This window comes from Vombatus ursinus, unplaced genomic scaffold, assembly GCF_900497805.2.
Source record: "Vombatus ursinus unplaced genomic scaffold, bare-nosed wombat genome assembly UNPS02009205.1, whole genome shotgun sequence".
In the NCBI taxonomy this organism is placed as follows: domain Eukaryota; kingdom Metazoa; phylum Chordata; class Mammalia; order Diprotodontia; family Vombatidae; genus Vombatus; species Vombatus ursinus.
In genome coordinates, this window is record NW_020948983.1 from 64285040 (window position 1) to 64304444 (window position 19405).

General features: G+C 35.2%; 1 protein-coding gene across 2 annotated transcripts in view; it reads right to left on the reverse strand.

Annotated features, from left to right (window-relative positions):
- CCNB2 (cyclin B2) overlaps window positions 1-19405 on the reverse strand; it is a 46610-nt gene that overhangs the window by 25906 nt on the left and 1299 nt on the right. For both annotated transcript variants that reach the window (XM_027851472.1, XM_027851471.1), the window contains exons 2-3: window positions 13536-13664; window positions 13327-13440 (exon numbers count right to left, since the gene is read on the reverse strand). In XM_027851472.1, the coding sequence (XP_027707273.1) occupies window positions 13327-13440; window positions 13536-13664 (243 nt within the window). The remainder of the gene's footprint in view (window positions 1-13326; window positions 13441-13535; window positions 13665-19405) is intronic.

The window sequence follows — 19405 nt, forward strand, 5'->3', positions numbered from 1 at the left end:
TTTGTTGTTGTTGGGTCGTTTCAGTCATGTACAGCCCTTCATGGCCCCATCTGGAGTTTTCTTTGCAAAAATACTGTAGTGGTTTGCCATTTCCTTCTCCAGCACATTTTACAGATGAGAAAACGGAGGCAAAGACAGTTAAATGACTTGCCCAGGGTTACACAGTTACATTTAAACTCATGTCCCCCTGACTCCAGAGCCGGCACTCCTATCTACTGTGCCACCTGGCTTACCCGATTACTGCTTGGGTAGGGTCAAATAGGAGTATAATACAAGAAAATCTGTGAAAGTAAAAAATAATAAAATATGACAGTTTTGACATAAGAGGTTTTTCCTTTAGTTATTAATCTTGCTCTAGGCATAACACATTGAGAATGTTTACTAAGAGTCCTTAGAAGAAACTGTCTATTTCCCAGTGGTTGCATCTAATATTTTTACCATTAGATCAAATAAAGTGAGGGCAGCTAGGTAGCACAGTGGATAGAGGAGCAGCCCTGGATTCAGGAGGACCTGAGTTCAAATCTAGCCTCAGACACATAACATTTACTAGCTGTGTGACCCTGGGCAAGTCATTTAGCCCCACTGCCTAGCACCCCTCCCAAAAAAAAAGAACAAATAAAGAAATCACTGGAAAACAAGTTAATAATATGAATATTACTATCAAAAGGATGACCTAGAACAGAGATTCTCAACTTGCGGCCCATGGACAGATTACACGAGATCTGTGAACTTGGATGTTAAAAAAGGAAAAAAAAAATTATATTTTTATTTTCACTAAAATTTAGCATTTCCTTCAATTACAAATGTAGGCAACAAACATTATGAGGGGTCCAGAGGTTTCACCAGACTACCAAAAGGATCCATGATGCCAAAAAAGTTAAAAACTCCATACCTAGAAGGATTTAATTCTACTATATAAGCTAGAAAATTTCCTCACTAGGGCAGCAAAGTTAGTGAAGGGACTCTAATCATGAACCTCCATCTACAAGCAAAGCCTCAAAGAAAAATGAATATTGGACACAAGCCCATCAAGAATTCCTATAAGATCTGAAAAAAGATTTAAAAAAGAGCAAAAAAATTTTCAAAAATCAAATAGGAGCAACAGAAGAAAAACTGGGAAAAGAAATAAGAGGTATGAAAGAAAATTAAGAAAAGATAATTAACAGCTTGGTAAAAAAAAAAAAGGCACAAAAAATACTGCAGGAAATAACTCCTTAAAATTCAGAATTGATCAAATGGTTTAAAAAAAACCTCACTGAAGAAAATAACTCTTTAAAAATCAGAATTAATCAAATGAAAATTAATGACCCCAGGAGACATCAAGAAACAATAAACCAAAGTCAAAAGACTGAAAATGTGAAATATTTCACAGGAAAAACAACTGACCTAGAAAAACTGATCAAGGAGAGATAATTTAAGAATTACTGGTCTACCTGAAAGTCATGAGCAAAAAAAGAGCCTTGACATAGTATTTCAAGAAAATATAAAGGAAAACTGCCCAAATACTGTATAACTGGAGGGTGAAGTTGAAACTAAACGAATCAATTGGTTGCCTCTTAAAAGAAATCCCAAAATGAAAACTCCCAAGATTATTATAGCCAAAATCCAGAGTTGCCAGGTCAAAGAGAAAATATTGTAAGCACCAGAAAAAAAAGAATTCAAATAACATGGCACCACAATCAGGATCTCACAAGATTTGGCAGTTACCACATTAAAGGAGAGGAGGGCTTGGAATGATATTCTAGAAGGTAAAGGAGCTAGGAGTACAACCAAGAATAACTTACCCAACAAAACTAAGTATGATCCTACAGGAGGAAAAAAATAGATATAATGAAATGAAGTACTTTCAAGCATTCCTAATGGAAAGAAAAAAGCTGAATTGAAAATGTAGCATTCAAAAACAAGACTCAAGAGAAGCATATATATGGTAAACACACAAATGAGAAATAAGAAGAGACTTAATAAGGTTAAATTGTTTACATTCCTATATCAGAAGATGATACATGTAACCCCTAAGAACTTAATCATCATTAGGGCAGTCAGAAGTAGTCTGCTTCAAGGGCATACATGTACATACATACACAGACACACACACACAGACACACACATACACACACACATATACATATATACATACATACATGCAGTTGGGTATAGAAATTCATCTTACCCAAGAGAGAAGTAGGAGGAAAGGGAATTGAGAGAAGAGAGGGGAAGAGGAGGATATAAAAGGGAAGCTACCTTAAGGGGAGGCAATAGTCAGAAGTAAAACAGACTCTTGAAGAGGGAACAGGGTCAAAAAGAAGCCTAAAATATGAGAGAATAGGATGGAGAGAAATATACAGTTAGCAATTATAACTGTGAATATAAATGGGATGTCACCCATAAAACAGAAAAGGATAGCAGAATGGATTAGAAACCAGAATCCAACAATATGTTGTTTACAAGAGGCACACTTGAAAACAGAAAGATACACACAGCATTAAAATAAGGGGCTGAAGCAGAATATTATACTTCAACTGAAGTAAAAAAATTAAAAAAAAAAATAGTATTCACGATATTAGACAAAGCAAAAGCAAAAATTGACCTAATTAAAAGAAATAATCAGGGAAACAACAGCTTGCTGAAAGCTACTATATAGGCAATGAATTAATATCAATACTGAATATATATATATGTATGTATACCAAATGGCATAGCATCCACATTTTTGAAGGAAAGGTTACATACATTACAGGAAGAAATAGTAAAATTATATTAGTGGGGAGCCTCAATTTATCCCCTCTCAGACATAGCTATATCTAATCATAAAATAAACAAGGAAGTTGAGGCAATGAATAGAATTTTTTTTTTGGACAATTAGGGTTAAGTTACTTGCCCAGGGTCACACAGCTAGTAAGTGTCAAGTGTTTGGTCTGAGGCCGGATTTAAACTCAGGTCCTTCTGACTTCAGGGCCAGCGCTCTATCCACTGCGCCACTTAGCTGCCCCAATGAACAAAATTTTTAAAAAGTTATATACAAGAGACCTCTGGAAAATGTTGAATGGGAATGGAAATGAATACACTTATTCCCCAACTATGCATGGCAATCATAAAAATTGATCATGTTTTAGGTCACAAAAATCACACTAACAAATGTAGGAAAACAGAAATATTAAGTATAATTTTTTCAGATAATAATTCACTAAAAATTTATATTCACTAAAAAGCATTTGAAGCTTAGATTAAAAATTACTTGAAAATTAAATAATCTAATCCTAAAGAATGAGTGGATCAAAGAACAAATCATAGAAACAATCAATACTTTTATTAAAGATAATGACAATAGGACAACACACCAAAATTTGTGGTATGCCGTCAAAGCAGCATTTAAGGTAAAATTTATAACTCTAAATGTTTATATCAATAAAACAAAGAAAGAACAGATCAACAAACCGCGTATTCAACTAAAAAAAAAAAAACTAGAAAAAAAATCAATTTAAAATCCCCAATTAAATGCCAAAATATAAATCCTGAAAATCAAAGGAGAGATTAATAAAACTGAAAATTTAAAAAAAATCATTGCTGAGTGAAGTGAGCAGAACTAGGAGAACATTGTACTCAGTAACAGCAACATTGTGTGATAACTAACTTTGATAGACATTAACTCTTCTAAGCAATGCAGGGATCTAAGACAACACCAAAAAACTCTGATGGAAAATGCTATCCACATCCAGAAAAAGAACCATGGAGTCTGAATGCAGATCAAAGCATTCTATTTGCTCTTTTTCATTTGTTTGTTTCTTCTTTCTCATGGCTCCTCCCTTTGGTTCTAATTCTTCTTTACAACATGACTAATGTGAAAATGTTTAATATGGAACTCAAAAATGGAAGGGAATGTTGAAAACTAAAAATAAATAAATTTTTTAAAAAAGAAAATGTGAAAAAAATCATTGAATTATTTAACAGCTGATTTTATAAAAAAAAAACAAAATTGATAAACCACTGGCTAATCTGATTTTTTAAAAAGAAAGAAGAAAATCAAATCAACAATTTCAAAAAATGAAAAGGTGTCACACCTTCTGGAACACAATAGTACAACCAATGAAGAGGACATTACAGCAATGATTGGGAGCTATTTTGTTCAACTATATGCCAATAAAACTGACAATCTAAATGAAACAGGTGATTATTTAATATAAACTACCCAGATTAACTGAAGAGGAAAAATACTTAAATAACCCCATCTTAGAAAAAAGAAATTGAACATATCATAGTGAGCTCTCTAAGGAAAAAAAAAACAAACCCAAGACCAGATGGATTTACAAGTGAATTCTAACAAAATTTAAAGGATAATTGAGAGATAGAACGAAAATATTTGTTCCCATAAATTTGGAGCAAACAGCTAGAGAAGTAACAGTAGGTCTTCCCTTGTTCTGCTGATAGAAATTAATCAGAACAAAGATTCCATAAAATTGAAACAACTGCTAAAAGTAACTAGGTAAAATAGGACAAAGCTGGTCTCATTTTGTTTTGCTGACAGGAGTTAGTAAGTACGACAAAGGTTAAGCTTTGCTTAGAGTGTGCATGCTTAATAGGCTTCTAAATATTAGCTTCTCCACCTCCAGGAGGGGCTAAGACACCATTTTCTGAACATGGAATATATGAAGTAGGAGGAAGGATATATCAAGGAGTAGATGTGTAATAGGCGTACCAGAAAGTTATACATTCTGGAGTACTCAGCCAATGAGAAGGGACTTTGCAGCCAGGATTAGAGATAAATAGTGAACTCCTGCTTGATACAATGTGTCCTAGTTCATAGGACACCTGTGGTTGCAACTGTGTAATAAACTTGGCTTTTAACAATTCCTCCGGAGTCCGAATGAGTTATTTCTCACATAATTAATTCTAATACTATATAAACTGAAAAAAATAGGTAAAGAAGGAGTCCTACCAAATCCCTTTTAGGACATAAATACAGCATTGATACTTAAACCAGGGAAGAGCAAAAACAGAAAAAGAAAACTAAAGACTAATTTTCCTAATGAATATCGATGCAAAATTTTAAAATAAAATACTAGCAAGGAGATTACAGCAACATACCACAAAAATTCATACATTATGACCAGGCTGGATTTATACCAGGCATGCAAGACTGGTTCATATTAAGAAAACTATAAACATAATTGGACACATCAGTAACAAAAACAACAAAAATCATTATTTCAATAGATAGACAAGGCTTTTGACAAAATATAATACCCATCCCTATTAAAAATACTATAAAGCACAGGAAGAAATGGAACTTTTCTTAAAATGATAAGTAGTATATACCTAAAACCAAGAGCAAGCATTATTTGTAAAGAGGATAAATAAGAAGCCTTTCAAGTAAGATCATGCGTGAAGCAAGGACGTCCATTATCACTATTATTTAATATTGCACTAGAAATGCTAGCTATAGCAATAGGACAAGAAAAAGAAATAGAAGGAATAAGCATAGGCAATGAGGAAACCAAATATTCACTTTTTGCAAATGATATGATGGTATATTTAGAGAACCTTAAAGAGTCAATTAAAAAACTAGGCAAAACAAAGAACAACTTTAGCAAAGTTGCAGGGTATAAAATAAGCCCACATAAATTATCATTATTTCTAATATTATCTTTTTTTGGTAAACTTTTTATTAATTTTAAACTGAAATATAAAACAAGGATAAAAGGACGTTCTCCTGCATACTAACATAGAAGATTGAATATGAAACAACAAATTTTCATTTCAAGAAAACCTATACAATAAATACTATGCGTTGTTTTCAATGTTACCCAGCTTTTCCTTGCTTCTTGCTAGGTTTTCTTTTGTTCTCTGCTATGCACTTCATACTTTATTGTTTCCCACTCCTACTCCCACCCTAAAGGCTACAATTAAACGTGGATACATATACATACACAGATATCTATAAACACACGCATATACACACTCATATACATATATGTTAAACCATACTATACATATTTCCACGTTATCTCTTTCTCTGAAGATGGATAGCATCTTCCTTCATTGGTCCAAGTCTTCTCAAGTTTTTCTGAATCAACCAGATCATCATTTCCTATATCACAGCAGGATTCCAACACAATCACATCCTAACTGAGAGATTGCCTATGAAAGTTTCCCAATTTTCTATATTCCTTCTATTCTTGGCTACATTGGTTTTATTTATTCAAGAAATTTTTAACTTAAAATAATTGAAATTGTCCATTTGATACTTTAATAATGCTCTCACCTTATAATAATAGTTTAAAGTCTGATACTGTTGAATCTCTTCCCTTTACATCTTTTTCCCCCAGTTTCTTTTAAAATCCTGACCTTTTGTTCTTCTAAATGAACTGTTATTATTTTTTCTAACTCAATAAGACAATGTTTTAGTAATTTAATTGGGATGGCAATGAATAAATAGATTAGTTAGGTAAAACTGTCATTTTTAATATATTGGCTTTACCTACCATGAACAATAAATATTACCCCAATTATTTAAATCTGACTTTATTTGTATAAAAAGTTATTTTATGTTTATGTCCATGTAGTTCCTATGTCTACTTCAGCAGGTATACTCTCAGGTATTTTATACTGTCTATTTATTTTAAATAGTCTAAAACAATATTGAATAATACTGGGGACACGTAGTGTAGTTTCCCCATTTTTCTGTTTTAATTAAATTTGTTTTAGCTTTAACTTTGTCTGAAATCATGATTACTATCCCTACTTTTTTTACATAATAAATTCAACTCCAGCCCTTTATTTTATCTTTGGATATATCTCTCATTTTTATTGTGTTTCCTGAAAATGACATATTTGTTGAATTCAAATTTTTAATCTGCTGTTCGCTTGTTTTATAAATAAATTCATCCTATTCACATTCTAAGCTATAATTACTTGTTGCATATTTCCCTTCTTCTTATTTTTCCCTCACTATCCTTCTCATCCTATTTACCCTATCCCTCCTCACTCTTTTAATTTCCTTCTACCCATTACCTTGTCTTCCAATTCCTTAACCTACCAATGCCTTTAAGAGTAGCTCCCTTATCTTCCTCCCCCACCCTATCCCCTAGCCCTCTTATTTCTGTCTGAATTTAGAAGACTTTTATACCTTTCTAGATATAAATGTTGTTTCTTCTTTAACCCATTCCTGTTGAGAGTAAGGATCCAGCACTACCTGCCCTCCCCACTACTCGCTTTTTCTGTATCAATTCTTCCTTTCACACCTCATTTACATGAGATAATTACTCCTTTTTATCTCTCCCTATACATTTTTATTTTAGAATCATTCCATCATACACAGCTCAACCCAAGCCGTTCTTTCAAACTACCCAAAAAATGACGACAGTCATAAGAGTACTAATAACATTTTTACATATAAGAAGTAAACAATTTTACCTTATGGAGTCCCTTATAATTGGTCTTTAATGTTTACCTTTTATTTCTCCTGGATCTTACATATCGAATTTTCTATTAAGTTCTGCTGTTTTTGCCACAAATACCAAATGTCCGCTTTTTTCCTTTAGGATTATACTTAATTTTGTTGGGAAAGTTACCCTTGGTTCTTTTGCTCTACAAAATACAGCATTCCAAGACCTACAGTACCTTAGCATAATAGGCGCTAGGTCTTCTGTAATCTTTATTGTAGTTCCATGATATTTAAATTGTTTTTTTTCTTGTTGCTTGCAATATTTCCTCCTTAACCTGGGAGCTCTGAAACTTGGCTATGATAGTCCTGCAAGTTTTCCTCCCGGAATTTCTTTCAAGTCATGATTGGTGGATTTTTTCTATTTCTGTTTTGCTTTCTTATTCTAGAACTTCAGGGCATTTTTTCCTCGATAATTTCTTGTAATATTGTATCAAGATTCTTTTTTTTTAATCGTAACTTTCAGGTCTGACTATTCTTATGTTATTTCTCCTCAATCTGTTCTCCAGATCAGCTGTTTTTCTGATGAGATGTTTCACATTCTCTTCTACTTTTTTATTCTTTTGATTTTGTTTGATTATTTCTTGGTGTCTTATAATGTAATTAGCTTCCCCTTGCCAAATTCTAGTTTTCAAGAAATTACTTTCTCCTTAAGTTTTTGATTCTCTATTTCCAGTTGGTTGACTTTTCAGAATTTTCTTGATTTTCTTAGATTGCTCTTATTTTTTTTTCTAATTTTTTCCTCAATCTCTCTTATTTCATTTTTAAAGTCCTTTTTAAGTTCTTCCAAGAACTCTTTTTGTGCTTGTGACTATTTGACGTTTCTCACTGAAAAAGGAATGGCTTTTTTTAGCTCCATTATTTTCCTCTGAATATGAACCCAGATCTTCTCTATCCCCATAGTAACTGTATGGTTGGGTTCTTTCTCCTTTGCTTACTTATTTTTATTTGTTTTATTTTGTTTTTAGCAGCTGTTAATACAATCAAGTTCTAGTCCCAACGTATGGAGAATGATGCCTCAAGCCTCAGGTCCTGTTTACTGTTATTTTCTGAGCTCTGTCCCAGGGCCCAACCTTAGGCTCTCCTCTTGACCCCTAAGCCATGGCTAGGGCCCCCAGTCACACTGTCCTGCAAAGTTCTTGTTCCCTGTCATCCCTCTGGTGGCTACAAACTTTAGCTGTCCTTTCTGCCCTGGAACTAAAACCAGGGACTCTGCCCTTCTGCAAGTACCCACAGCCAACAGGGTCCCTGCCCTTCTGGTACTGCAATCACCAGTTGTGTGCTAGCTCTTTCTCCCCTGGGACCGTACCAGGTCAGCACAGTTGTGCTTGGTGTTCCTCCACAATGGAAGGACTTTTGATCTTCTCCAACTCAGTTTAGGAAGGAAAAGGCTATCTCCCAACTAAAGAGTTGGCCTGGAGGTATTTGCACTTCACTCAGGCCGAGAGGTTGGATCTTTCCTGGGGTCTTCTCAATTTGTCTTTTGGACAACAACTGTCCTACCCAAGTCCTGTTTATTTATGCTACACTACATTCACTCTGAGGTGGTATATGTGTTTTTTTGTAGAGGAAATTTGGAGAGCCAAAAATTTTCTGACCTATTCCACCATATTCCCACAATCCTCCATTTCTATATATTATCAAGAAAACTCAGCAAAAAAAAAAAAAAAAAGATAGAAATTCTATTTAAAATAACTGTAGGCAGTATAAAATACTTGGGAGTCTACCTGCCAAAATACACACACAAGAACCATATGAACACAATTACAAAAAAATTCTTCACACAAATGACAATACTACCTAAATTAATGTACTTATTCAGTACCATATCCAACAAACTACCAAAGAATTACTTTATAGAGCCAGAAAAAAATAGTAACAAAATTCATCTGGAGGAACAAAAGGTCAAGAATATCAAGGGAATCAACGAAAAAAATGAAAAGGAAGGGAGTCTAACAATACCAAATCTCAAACTATACTAGAAAGCTGTAATCATCAAAATAACTTGGTACTGGATAAGAAATAGAGGGGTTGATCAATGGAATAGGTACACAATTAGGTATACAATATATAGAGACAAATGAGCACAGTAACATAGTGTTTGATAAACCCAAAAAACTAAGCTTATTAGGGCAAGAATTCACTATTGACAAAAACTACAAGAAAACTGGAAAGCAGTCCAGCAGAAACTAGGCAAACATCAGCATCTAATGCTGTATATAAAAAAAAAAGTCAAAATGGTACATGATTTAGACATAAAGGATGATATCATAAGCAAATTAGAGGGGCATGGAAAAAATTACCTGTGAAATCTATGGATAGAGGAAGAGTCATGATCAAACAAGAGCTAGAGAGGTACACGGTAGGTAAAATGAATAATTCTTTTTACATGAAATTAAAAAGCTTTTGCACAAACAAAACCAATGCATTCAAAATTAGAAGAAAAGCCAGAAAGGGGAAGGGGGGGGCAGTGGACATTTACAGCATATTTCTCTGATAAAGGTCTTATTTCTCAGACATAAAGGAATTGAGCCAAATTTATGAAAATAGGAGCTATTCCCAAAATGATAAATGGTCAAAGGGTATGAATGGGCAGTTTTCAAAGGAGGAAATCCAAGCTATCAACAGCCAAAAGAAAAAATGTTCTAAATCACTAATAATTAGAAAAATGAAAATTAAAACAACTCTTTAGTACCACCTTCACACCCATCAGATTGGTTAAGATAACATGAAAGGAAAATGACAAATGCTGGAAGGGATGTGGGAAAATAGGTACAGTACTAACGCACTGCTGATGGAGCAATGAACTAATCCAACCATTCTGGAGAAGAATTTGCAACTATGCTCAAAGGATTATAAAATTGTGCATACCCATTGACCCAGGAATACCACTACTAGCTCTGTATCCCAAAGAAATCAAAGAAGAGGAAAAGAATCCACATGTTCAAAAACATGTACAGCAGCTCTTTTTGTGGTAGCAAAGAACTGGAAACAGAGAATTCTGTGATAGAGGATTAATTGTACCCCTATTTTATTCCAATCAGTATTAATCAGTTTGATATGATTCCACAGGGATAGGAATTATAAATTCTGACAGTAGGCCTGAATTTTTGTTTGTTTTCTTGCAGATTGGACAGTTTTTAAAATCTCCACAATACCTATAAATTAAAAAGTGACTGAACAAGTTACAGTATATGAATGTAATACAATACTACTTTGCTAGAAAGACCTATATGAAGTCATGCAAAATAAAGTGAACAGAGTCAGGGCAGCTAAGTGGCACAGTGAATAAAGCCCCGGCCTTGGAGTCAAGAGGACCTGAGTTCAAAATCGGCCTCTGACACTTGACACTTACTAGCTGTGTGACCCTGGGCAAGTCACTTAACCCCGATTGCTCCACCAAAAAAAAAAAAACTACAAAAAGGGGGCAGAGCCATAATAACAAGGCACACAGTAATAGCAATATTGTAGAGATGATCAGCTGTGAAAACCTTAGAAACTCTGTTCAAGTCAATGATCCACCAAAATTCCAAAGGACTCATGATGAAAAATATTATCTACTTTCAGAAAGAGAAATGATGAACTCTGAGTGAAGCATATTTTTCCCTTTATTTTTCTTATTTTTTTCCCCAAAACATGACCAAATGCTTTACTTGACTTCATATGTATAAAGGGTAATCTATTCCTTGCCTTCTCAATGGGTGGGAGAGGGGTTGAAGGAATGGAAAGAATTTGGAACTGAAAATAAAAATATTTTTTTTAAGTTTATTAAAGATCCCCAAGGATCTGAATCCATGTTCCTGGGATCAATTTCCAGTGAGAGGAAATAAAGGAGAAATGGGTATAGTGAGGTAAATGAAACGAATCTGAAATACTCTCAAATTCAACTATCAGTCTTGGTAGAGGTCCTATAGTAAGTTTTATTTGCATCATAAATATAAGCTTTTTATATGCTTTTCTTTCCCCCTACATAGCAGGGAACGTGAATGCCTTATTCATAGCAGGTCCAAAGTGTCCTCCTTGTACTAAGAGGACACAATATAAGCTCCCTGAAGAGGCTCAGGACTAAAGAATCAACAAATTAATAAAGAATTAATATTCCTGCCATACTCTGCTTTGATTAGATCAGATCTGTAGAACTGTGTTCATTTCTGGGGACCACATTTTAGGGAGAACATTAACAAGCTGGAAAGTTTCCTCAATATGGTGGCAGGGTTAGTGAATGAGACTCCAGTCATGAACCTCCAGTTATGAAGATCAGCTGAAGGAAGTAAGGATATTTAGTTTAGAAAAGCAAGTGTGGTATGATAACCTTCAAGTATAAGAAGGGCACACTGCTAAACAAACATGATTAAGGAGAAGGCTCAGATTCCAGATATAGGAAACAACATGAACAACAATACACAGGGACAATAAAGGGTAGGATGAGAGTGAGTAACAGAGAAGGAGGCCAAATGGTCTCTAACATTGAATTGTGAAGGTAAGCAGTGTAAAATAAGGCTGGAAAGGTAGATTAGAGACATCCTATGCTAGACCTTAAATGCAAAGACAAAAACACATCTATTTTATCTAGCAGTCAACTGGGAGCTATTGAAAGTATTTCAACTAAGGAATGGTGGGACCAGATCAGTATATTAAGATGATTATCGTATCAGAAGCAGTGTGAAAAATGGACTTAAGATATTTGGTTCAAGACCAATCATGAAGCTTCTAGTCCACTGACAGAAGAATACACAAAGTAAATGCTCAATAAATATTCAAGTTGTGTATATGAGGGGAAAAAAACAGCTTTCTCCTTGGCCTCATTAGCATTCTAACACTAAGCTACTAGGTAACTCAAAGAATCACAGAACTGGGACTTTACAAATCATTGAAGGAAACTTGCGCTCAAAGAAGTTAAGTGATTTGTCCAAAGCCCTACAACTAGTCAGGAGAAGAGGCAAGATGAATCTCCTGAGTCCCAAATCTAAGACATGAAACTTCCTCTAACAGGTCTAAGTACAATATTTTGGCACTAATATTAACTTAAGGTTGGGACACAAATTTCCAGCATTCTGAAGTTCTCATAGGCCAGTTTAAATTTTCAGTAGAGTTGTATCTATTGCAAACAGTTCAAATAGCATTTTGTTTTGAGATTAAAAGTAAATATGATCCTAACACCAGCTCAAACCATGACAGAGCGGAAATTTTGGTTTTAGAGTAAAAGGACCAAGGCTCACAACTTTTCTGGGCCTCATATATAAAATGAGGAGTGATCCTTTTTCAGCCCTAGATAAACAATCCTATGAGCCTAAAGCATTACTACAAAAATTAATATATATTGATTTCCTTTAAATTACTGGCACAAAGCAGGGATCTAGCTGTCAATTTCCATTTTTCTTTAGGGAAAATTAGTTTCAAAGTAGCAGTGACATGATGATGATGATGATGATGATGACGACGACAATGAGGACAACATAGAATTTTACAGTTTATAAAATACTTTCTTCAAGCCCATGTGGATTTGTAGTAAAACAATCTAGAGGCAGAAAATAAGGAGAAAGGAAGAGTCTCAAGGAGATGAAGTGAAAATGAGTAAAAGAAGCAGACTAGGTAGAAGATACAATAACAGAAATGCCGATTAAGCATATGTGTAACTATATCGGCAATAAGACAACACTACTAGTAGTTAAGTACGTTAAATATTATCTCAATTTTAGAAATGAGGAAATACCTAATCATATGGCTAGTATCAGAGCCAGCACCTGAACGTAGGTCTTCTGACTCCAATTCCAGAACTCTTTCTATTACAGTATGTTGCCTATGGTATACGTGAAAGAAAACCAAGTATTTTGGATAAAAATTAGCTAATCTGATAAGTATCACCTACAATATCTATGATTTCCTACCTTTGGAGCTAAAGTTTCCTTTGGCACTGGTTTCACAGTAGCTGTAGGCTTTACTTCTCTTATGACATTTGTGGTTTTGGTTTTTTTCACAAGTACTTTTGTTTTCTCAACTTTCTATGATAAAAAAAAGTTATGGCATTAGTATTAATATCAAGTTTTTCCAATAATTAAAAAGTGTACAAAAACATACACATCTATAATAAAATTACCTTAGCTACTTGTGCTCCTCTGGTTGTAACTTTATTTCCAATTTCTTCAAGAGCAGCTCTTCTAACAGTAACTTGCATCGTGGCTTTTGAATTAATTCCTTTGTTAACATCCTCCAAACCATTAGACACCTAAAGAAAAGATCATTTAAGCTTCAGAGACAATGACATATCAAACAGTTGACAATCATTAAAAATGCTCCAAGAAACTGAAAACTGTATAATTATAATGTTCTTTAAAATGATGAAAAAATATTCTCCTCATTTTTTTGGAGAGGTGGGGTGAAATATATCATACAATATTATATTTCATCAGAATCAACTGACATAATGATTATTTGGTTAACTGATTATTTTCTCTTCTTTTTTTAATCTTTTTTTTTTTTACAAGAGATGGTACTGACGGTTGGGGGAAGGTAGAAAGGCATATTCAGAAAAAAACAGTGATATAAAAACAAAAGACCAATAAAAAGCATTTTTCAATAGGAAATAAGAAACGGTCTTTTCCCTTAGTATCCTCTTCTGTGTTAAAGAGTTCCTTACACTGCAAGGATATTTTGAGGATTCAATAGGGTCTGATCTGTAAGAGGATTTGAAGGCTTCACAGAAAAATTATTAAGGAATATACCACCTAAGACATTTACTACAAATCCCTGGGATAAAAAGGTACTTATTTTAAAGCCTTCCTTTTCAGAAACCCCGTTTGGAAACAATATTAGAAAGCCATTCTGTTCAACCATTTAAAATCAGATATTAGGGGCTGCTAGATGGTGTAATGGATAAAGCACCACTGGAGTCAGGAGGACTTGAGCTCAAATCCAGCCTTAGACATATAACACATAACACTTACTAGCTGTGTGACCCTGGACAAGTCATTTAACCCCATTGCCTGGCCAAAAAAAAAAAGCTGGTATTACCTTATTACACTTAATTCTGCTTCTTATCAAGTCTTTTTAGGCACTAGAAATGTTTCACTAAAGTGGCCCGTTTAAACTTACAGCACTTTTTACAGCTTTCTTGTACAACAGTAGTATTTAGAACTGAACTTGATTTCTTGCAGAAAGAATTACTTTAGATACCAAAAGGTGTGAGGGCTAAGGATGATAAATTTTCCTATATGCAATAAAAATATAACCTACTAACAACAAACTGAATTGGCTCTAGATAAACTTGCTTAGGGGAAAAGAAAACAAAAACTTCCTATGCATGATGACAGTAGTTAGCTACTTTAAAATCTTGGTTATAATATAACTATCATCAGTTACTATTTTATAAGGATAGATACCATGCTGGCCCCATGTGGCCTCAAAAGAGCTTTTTCAAGAATGGGTTTTGCAATTTTTACATCCAGTGTCTCTGATAAAGGCCTCATTTCTGAAATATATAGAGAACTGAGTCAAATGTATAAGAACATAAGTCATTCCCCAATTGATAAATGGTCAAAGGATATGAATAGGCAGTTTTCAGATGAAGAAATTAAAGCTATCTATAGTCATATGAAAAAAATGCTCTAAAATACTATTGATTAGAAAAATGCAAATTAAAACAATTCTGAGGTACTACATCACACTTAACAGACTGGCTAATATGACAAAATAGGAAAATTATAAATGTTGGAGAAGATGTAGGAAAATTGGAACACTGATGCATTGTTAGTGAAATTGTGAATTGATCCAACCATTCTAGAGAACAATTTGAAACTATGCCCAAAGGGCTATAAAACTGTGCATACCCTTTGATCTAGCAACTCCACTACTAGGGCTGTATCCCAAAGAGATCATAAAAAAGGAAAAGGACCCACATGTACAAAAATATTTATAGCAGCTCTTTTTGTGGTGGAAAGAATTGGAAATTGAGAGGATGCCCATCAACTGGCTGAACAAGTTGTAGTATATGAATATAATGGAATACTTTTGTTCCATAAGAAATGGGGAGCAGGCAGACTTCAGAAAAATCTGGAAAGACCTGCATGAACTGATGCTAAGTGAAGTGAGCAGAACCAGGAGAAAATTGTACACAGTAACAGCAATACTGTGTGATGACCAAGTTTGTTAGACTTAGCTCTTCAGAGCTATGCAATCATCTAAGACAATTCCAAAAGACTCATGATGGAAAATGCTATCCACATCCAGAGAAAGAACTACTGAGTTTGAATGAAGACTGAAGCATACTATTTTCTCTTTCTTTTGTTGTTTTTTGCTTTTTCTTTCTCAGGGTTTTTCTCTTTTGTTCTGATTCTTCTTTCACAACATGACTAATGTGGAAATATGTTTAATATGATCATACATGTATAGCCTGTATCAGATTGGGAAGGGGGGAGTGGAAGGAAGGAGAAAATTTTTGAACTCAAAATCTTATAAAAGTGAATGTTGAAAACTAAAAATAAATAATTTTTTTTTAAAGAATGGGTTTTGGTAAAATGACTAAGATATATATCAGACTGAGGAGAATCAAGCTAATCAGTATACAGGAGTTTTGGCTATTAAAAATGTTAAAAGAAGAGTTTAGAAGATGTACCAATTTCACTTCTTTTCACAGTTTGGAAACAGGGATCTAAGGATATGGGACATTGCATGTACTATCAGACACATCCTATTCTCATATTAGGGGAGGATTTCAATATACATATTGATGGAGGGTGGAGCCAAGATAGCAGAGAAAAGGCAGGGACTTGCCTGAGCTCTCCCAAATTCCCCAACTTTAAAATAATGCCTCAAAATGAATGCTGGAGCAGCAGAACCCACAAAAGGTTTAGGGTGAAACAATTTTCCAGCCCAATATAACTTAGAAAGTCAGCAGGAAAGGTATGTCACACCAGGGTGAGAGTACTACACAGCACAGAACAGGCTGCCTTGGGCAAGCCAGCAGCCAGACTCTGAGCCCTGGCTCAACCAGCAGCAAAGCACTAGGGCCCTGTACCAGGCAGCCAACAACAGTCACTAGGTGAAAGCCAGCAGCAGGCCTTGGGGATGACTGAACTGGCAGCTTCCAGAGCTCTCAGCCCACAGAGGGTATGGGATGAGACAACAGTCAGAAGAAGATTACAGGCATCCCTTTGATAGCACTTGGTGCAAGATTCTGTTGCATTGCCGATATGTAGGTCTGAGTCACAGTCCCAGGGTAAGAAGAAGCACTACCACACCAGTGCTTGTGGCAGGAGGGAATCAGGGACCTTGGTCACAGTTTCAGGGCAGAAAAGAGTGCTTGTAGTAGCTCACACACCAGAGCACAGGCCAGGAGAACAGTAAACACATCTCTCCTTAGATCACACCACTTTGAAGAACTGAAAATTTACAGACCCCCAAAACTAACTCTGAAAACAGCTGCACAAAAAAACCTGAAGCTTGAAACACTGCTCCCTCCACCCCAAGAGCAGAACTGCACTTTAACATCAAGTTAAAAGTTAAGAAATAGGCTGGAAAATGCACAAACAACAACCACAACAAAATACAACTTGACCAAAGAAAGTTACTATGGGGACAGGGAAGATCAAAACACAAACTCAGAAGAAGACAACAAAATTAAAACTGGTATGTGCAAAACTTCAAAGAAAAAGATGGATTGGTTTCAGGCCCAAAAAGAATTTCTGGAAGCATCTGAAAAGGATTTTAAAAATCAAATAAGAGAAGCAAGGAAAAATTGGAGAAAGAAATGAGTGTTATATAAGAAAATCATGAAAAAAGAGCCAACAGCTTGGTAAAGGTGGCACAAAAAAAAAATACTAAAGAAAATAACACCTAAAAAACCGAATAAGCCAAATAGTAAAAGAGGTACATAAAGCCAGTGAGGAAAAGAATGCCTTGAAAAGCAGAACTGGCAAATGGAAAGAGGCACAAAAATTCACTGAAGAAAGAAATTCCTTAAAAAGTTGAATTGGCCAAATGGAAAAGGAGGTACAAAACCTCACTAAAGAAAATAATTTCTTGGGGGCAAATAGGTAGCACAGTGGATAAAGCACTGGCTCTGGATTCAGGAGGACCTGAGTTCAAATCCCGCCTTAGACATATAACACTTACTAGCTGTGTGACCCTGGGCAAGTCATTTAACCCCATTACCTAACCAAAACAAAAAATTTCCTTAAAAATCAGAGTTGGGAAAGTAGAAGCCAATGACTCTAAGAAACATCAAGAAACAATAAAACAAAATCAAAAGAATGAAATAATTGAGGAAAATGTGAAATATCTCATTGGAAAAACAATTGACCTGGGAAATAGATCCAGGAGAGATAATTTAAGAATTCTTGGACTATCTGAAAGCCATGATCAAGAAAATAATCTAGACATCATCTTCCAAGAAATTATCAAGGAAAACTGCCCTGATATTCTAAAACAAGAGGGTAAAAAAGAAGTTGAAAGAATCCACTGATTACCTCCTAAAAGAGATCCCAAAATGAAAACTCTCAGGAATATTAGAGCCAAATTCTAGAGCTCCCTGTTCCCTGACCTCTCAGCTGAGCATCTCTTCTCACAGGTTACCAAAAAACTTAAGTTCATCAAAGAGAGCTCCTTCTCCTCTTCTCATATCCCTTATATGTCTTCTTTTAGTATCTCCTTCTCTCTTTTCTCAGATGAAAAGGTCGTCCTTCTATAAAGACAAACTCCAAATGCAACCTTAATCCCAGCCCCTCCTTCATGTTCCAGATGACTGCCCACACAAGTATCCCCACTCTCTTTCAGATCTCCCTATAAATACTGGCTCCTTCCTTGCTATCTACAAACACACCTGGGAACCAACTCCAATCCTCCTGATCTATATCCTGCCACTGGACCCAGACAGTTCTAGAGGAGGAAGTGAGGCTGGTGACTTTGCACAGCCCTCCCTCACTTAAAACCAATTCACTTGGCAAGTCACGGCATCACCTTCCTGAGGTCATGGTCTTCTTCAAGAACTAAGGACAAACAATAACAACATGCCCATGTTTCCCCCAATCTTAAAAAAACTTAGATTCTGACCTTAATATTTAATCATCTTCAAAGTCACCAATGATCTCTTAACTACTCTTTCCAAAAGTTCTCAATGTTCTTTTAATTGCCAAATCTAATGACCTCTTCTTAATCCTGATACTTCTTGATCTCTCTGCAGAATTTTGACACTGTGGATCACCTTTTTCTGGATACTCCCTGTTTAGGTTTTCCTCCTTTCTTAGTTAGGCCTCTTCTTTCTCAGTGTCTTTTGCTGGTTTTTCATTGAGGTTATACCCATTAATCATGTTATCCCTCAAGGATCTGTCCAGGGCCCTAGAAGTGCTATTGCTGGGTCAAAGGGTATGTGCATTTTTATAGCCTTTTGGGCATAGTTCTAAATTGCTCTCCAGAATGGATGGATCACTTCACAACTCCACCAACAATGCATTATTATTCCAATTTTCCCACATCTTCTCCAACATTTATCATTTTCTTGTTTTGTCATGTTGGACAATGTGATACAATAGCACTTCTAGGGCTGTATCCCAAAGAGATCATAAAAACAGGAAAAGGACCCACATGTACAAAAAATATTTATAGCAGTGCTGTCTGTGGTGGCCAAGAATTGGAAATTGAGGGGATGCCATCAATTAGGAAATGGCTGAACAAGTTGTGGTATTTGAATGTAATGGAATACTACTGTGCTATAAGGAATGATGAGCAAGCAGACTTCAAAAAACCTGGAAAGACTTGTATAGACTGACGCTGAGTGAAGTGAGCAGAACCAGGAGAACGTTGTACACAGCCAACAGCCACATTTCATGATGACTAACTTTGATAGACTTAGCTCTTCTCAGCAATGCAAAAATCTAAGACATCTCCAAAAGTGTCATGACCAAAAATGCTATCCACATCCAGAGAAAGAACTATGGAGTCTGAATGCAGATCAAAGCACACTATTTACTCTTT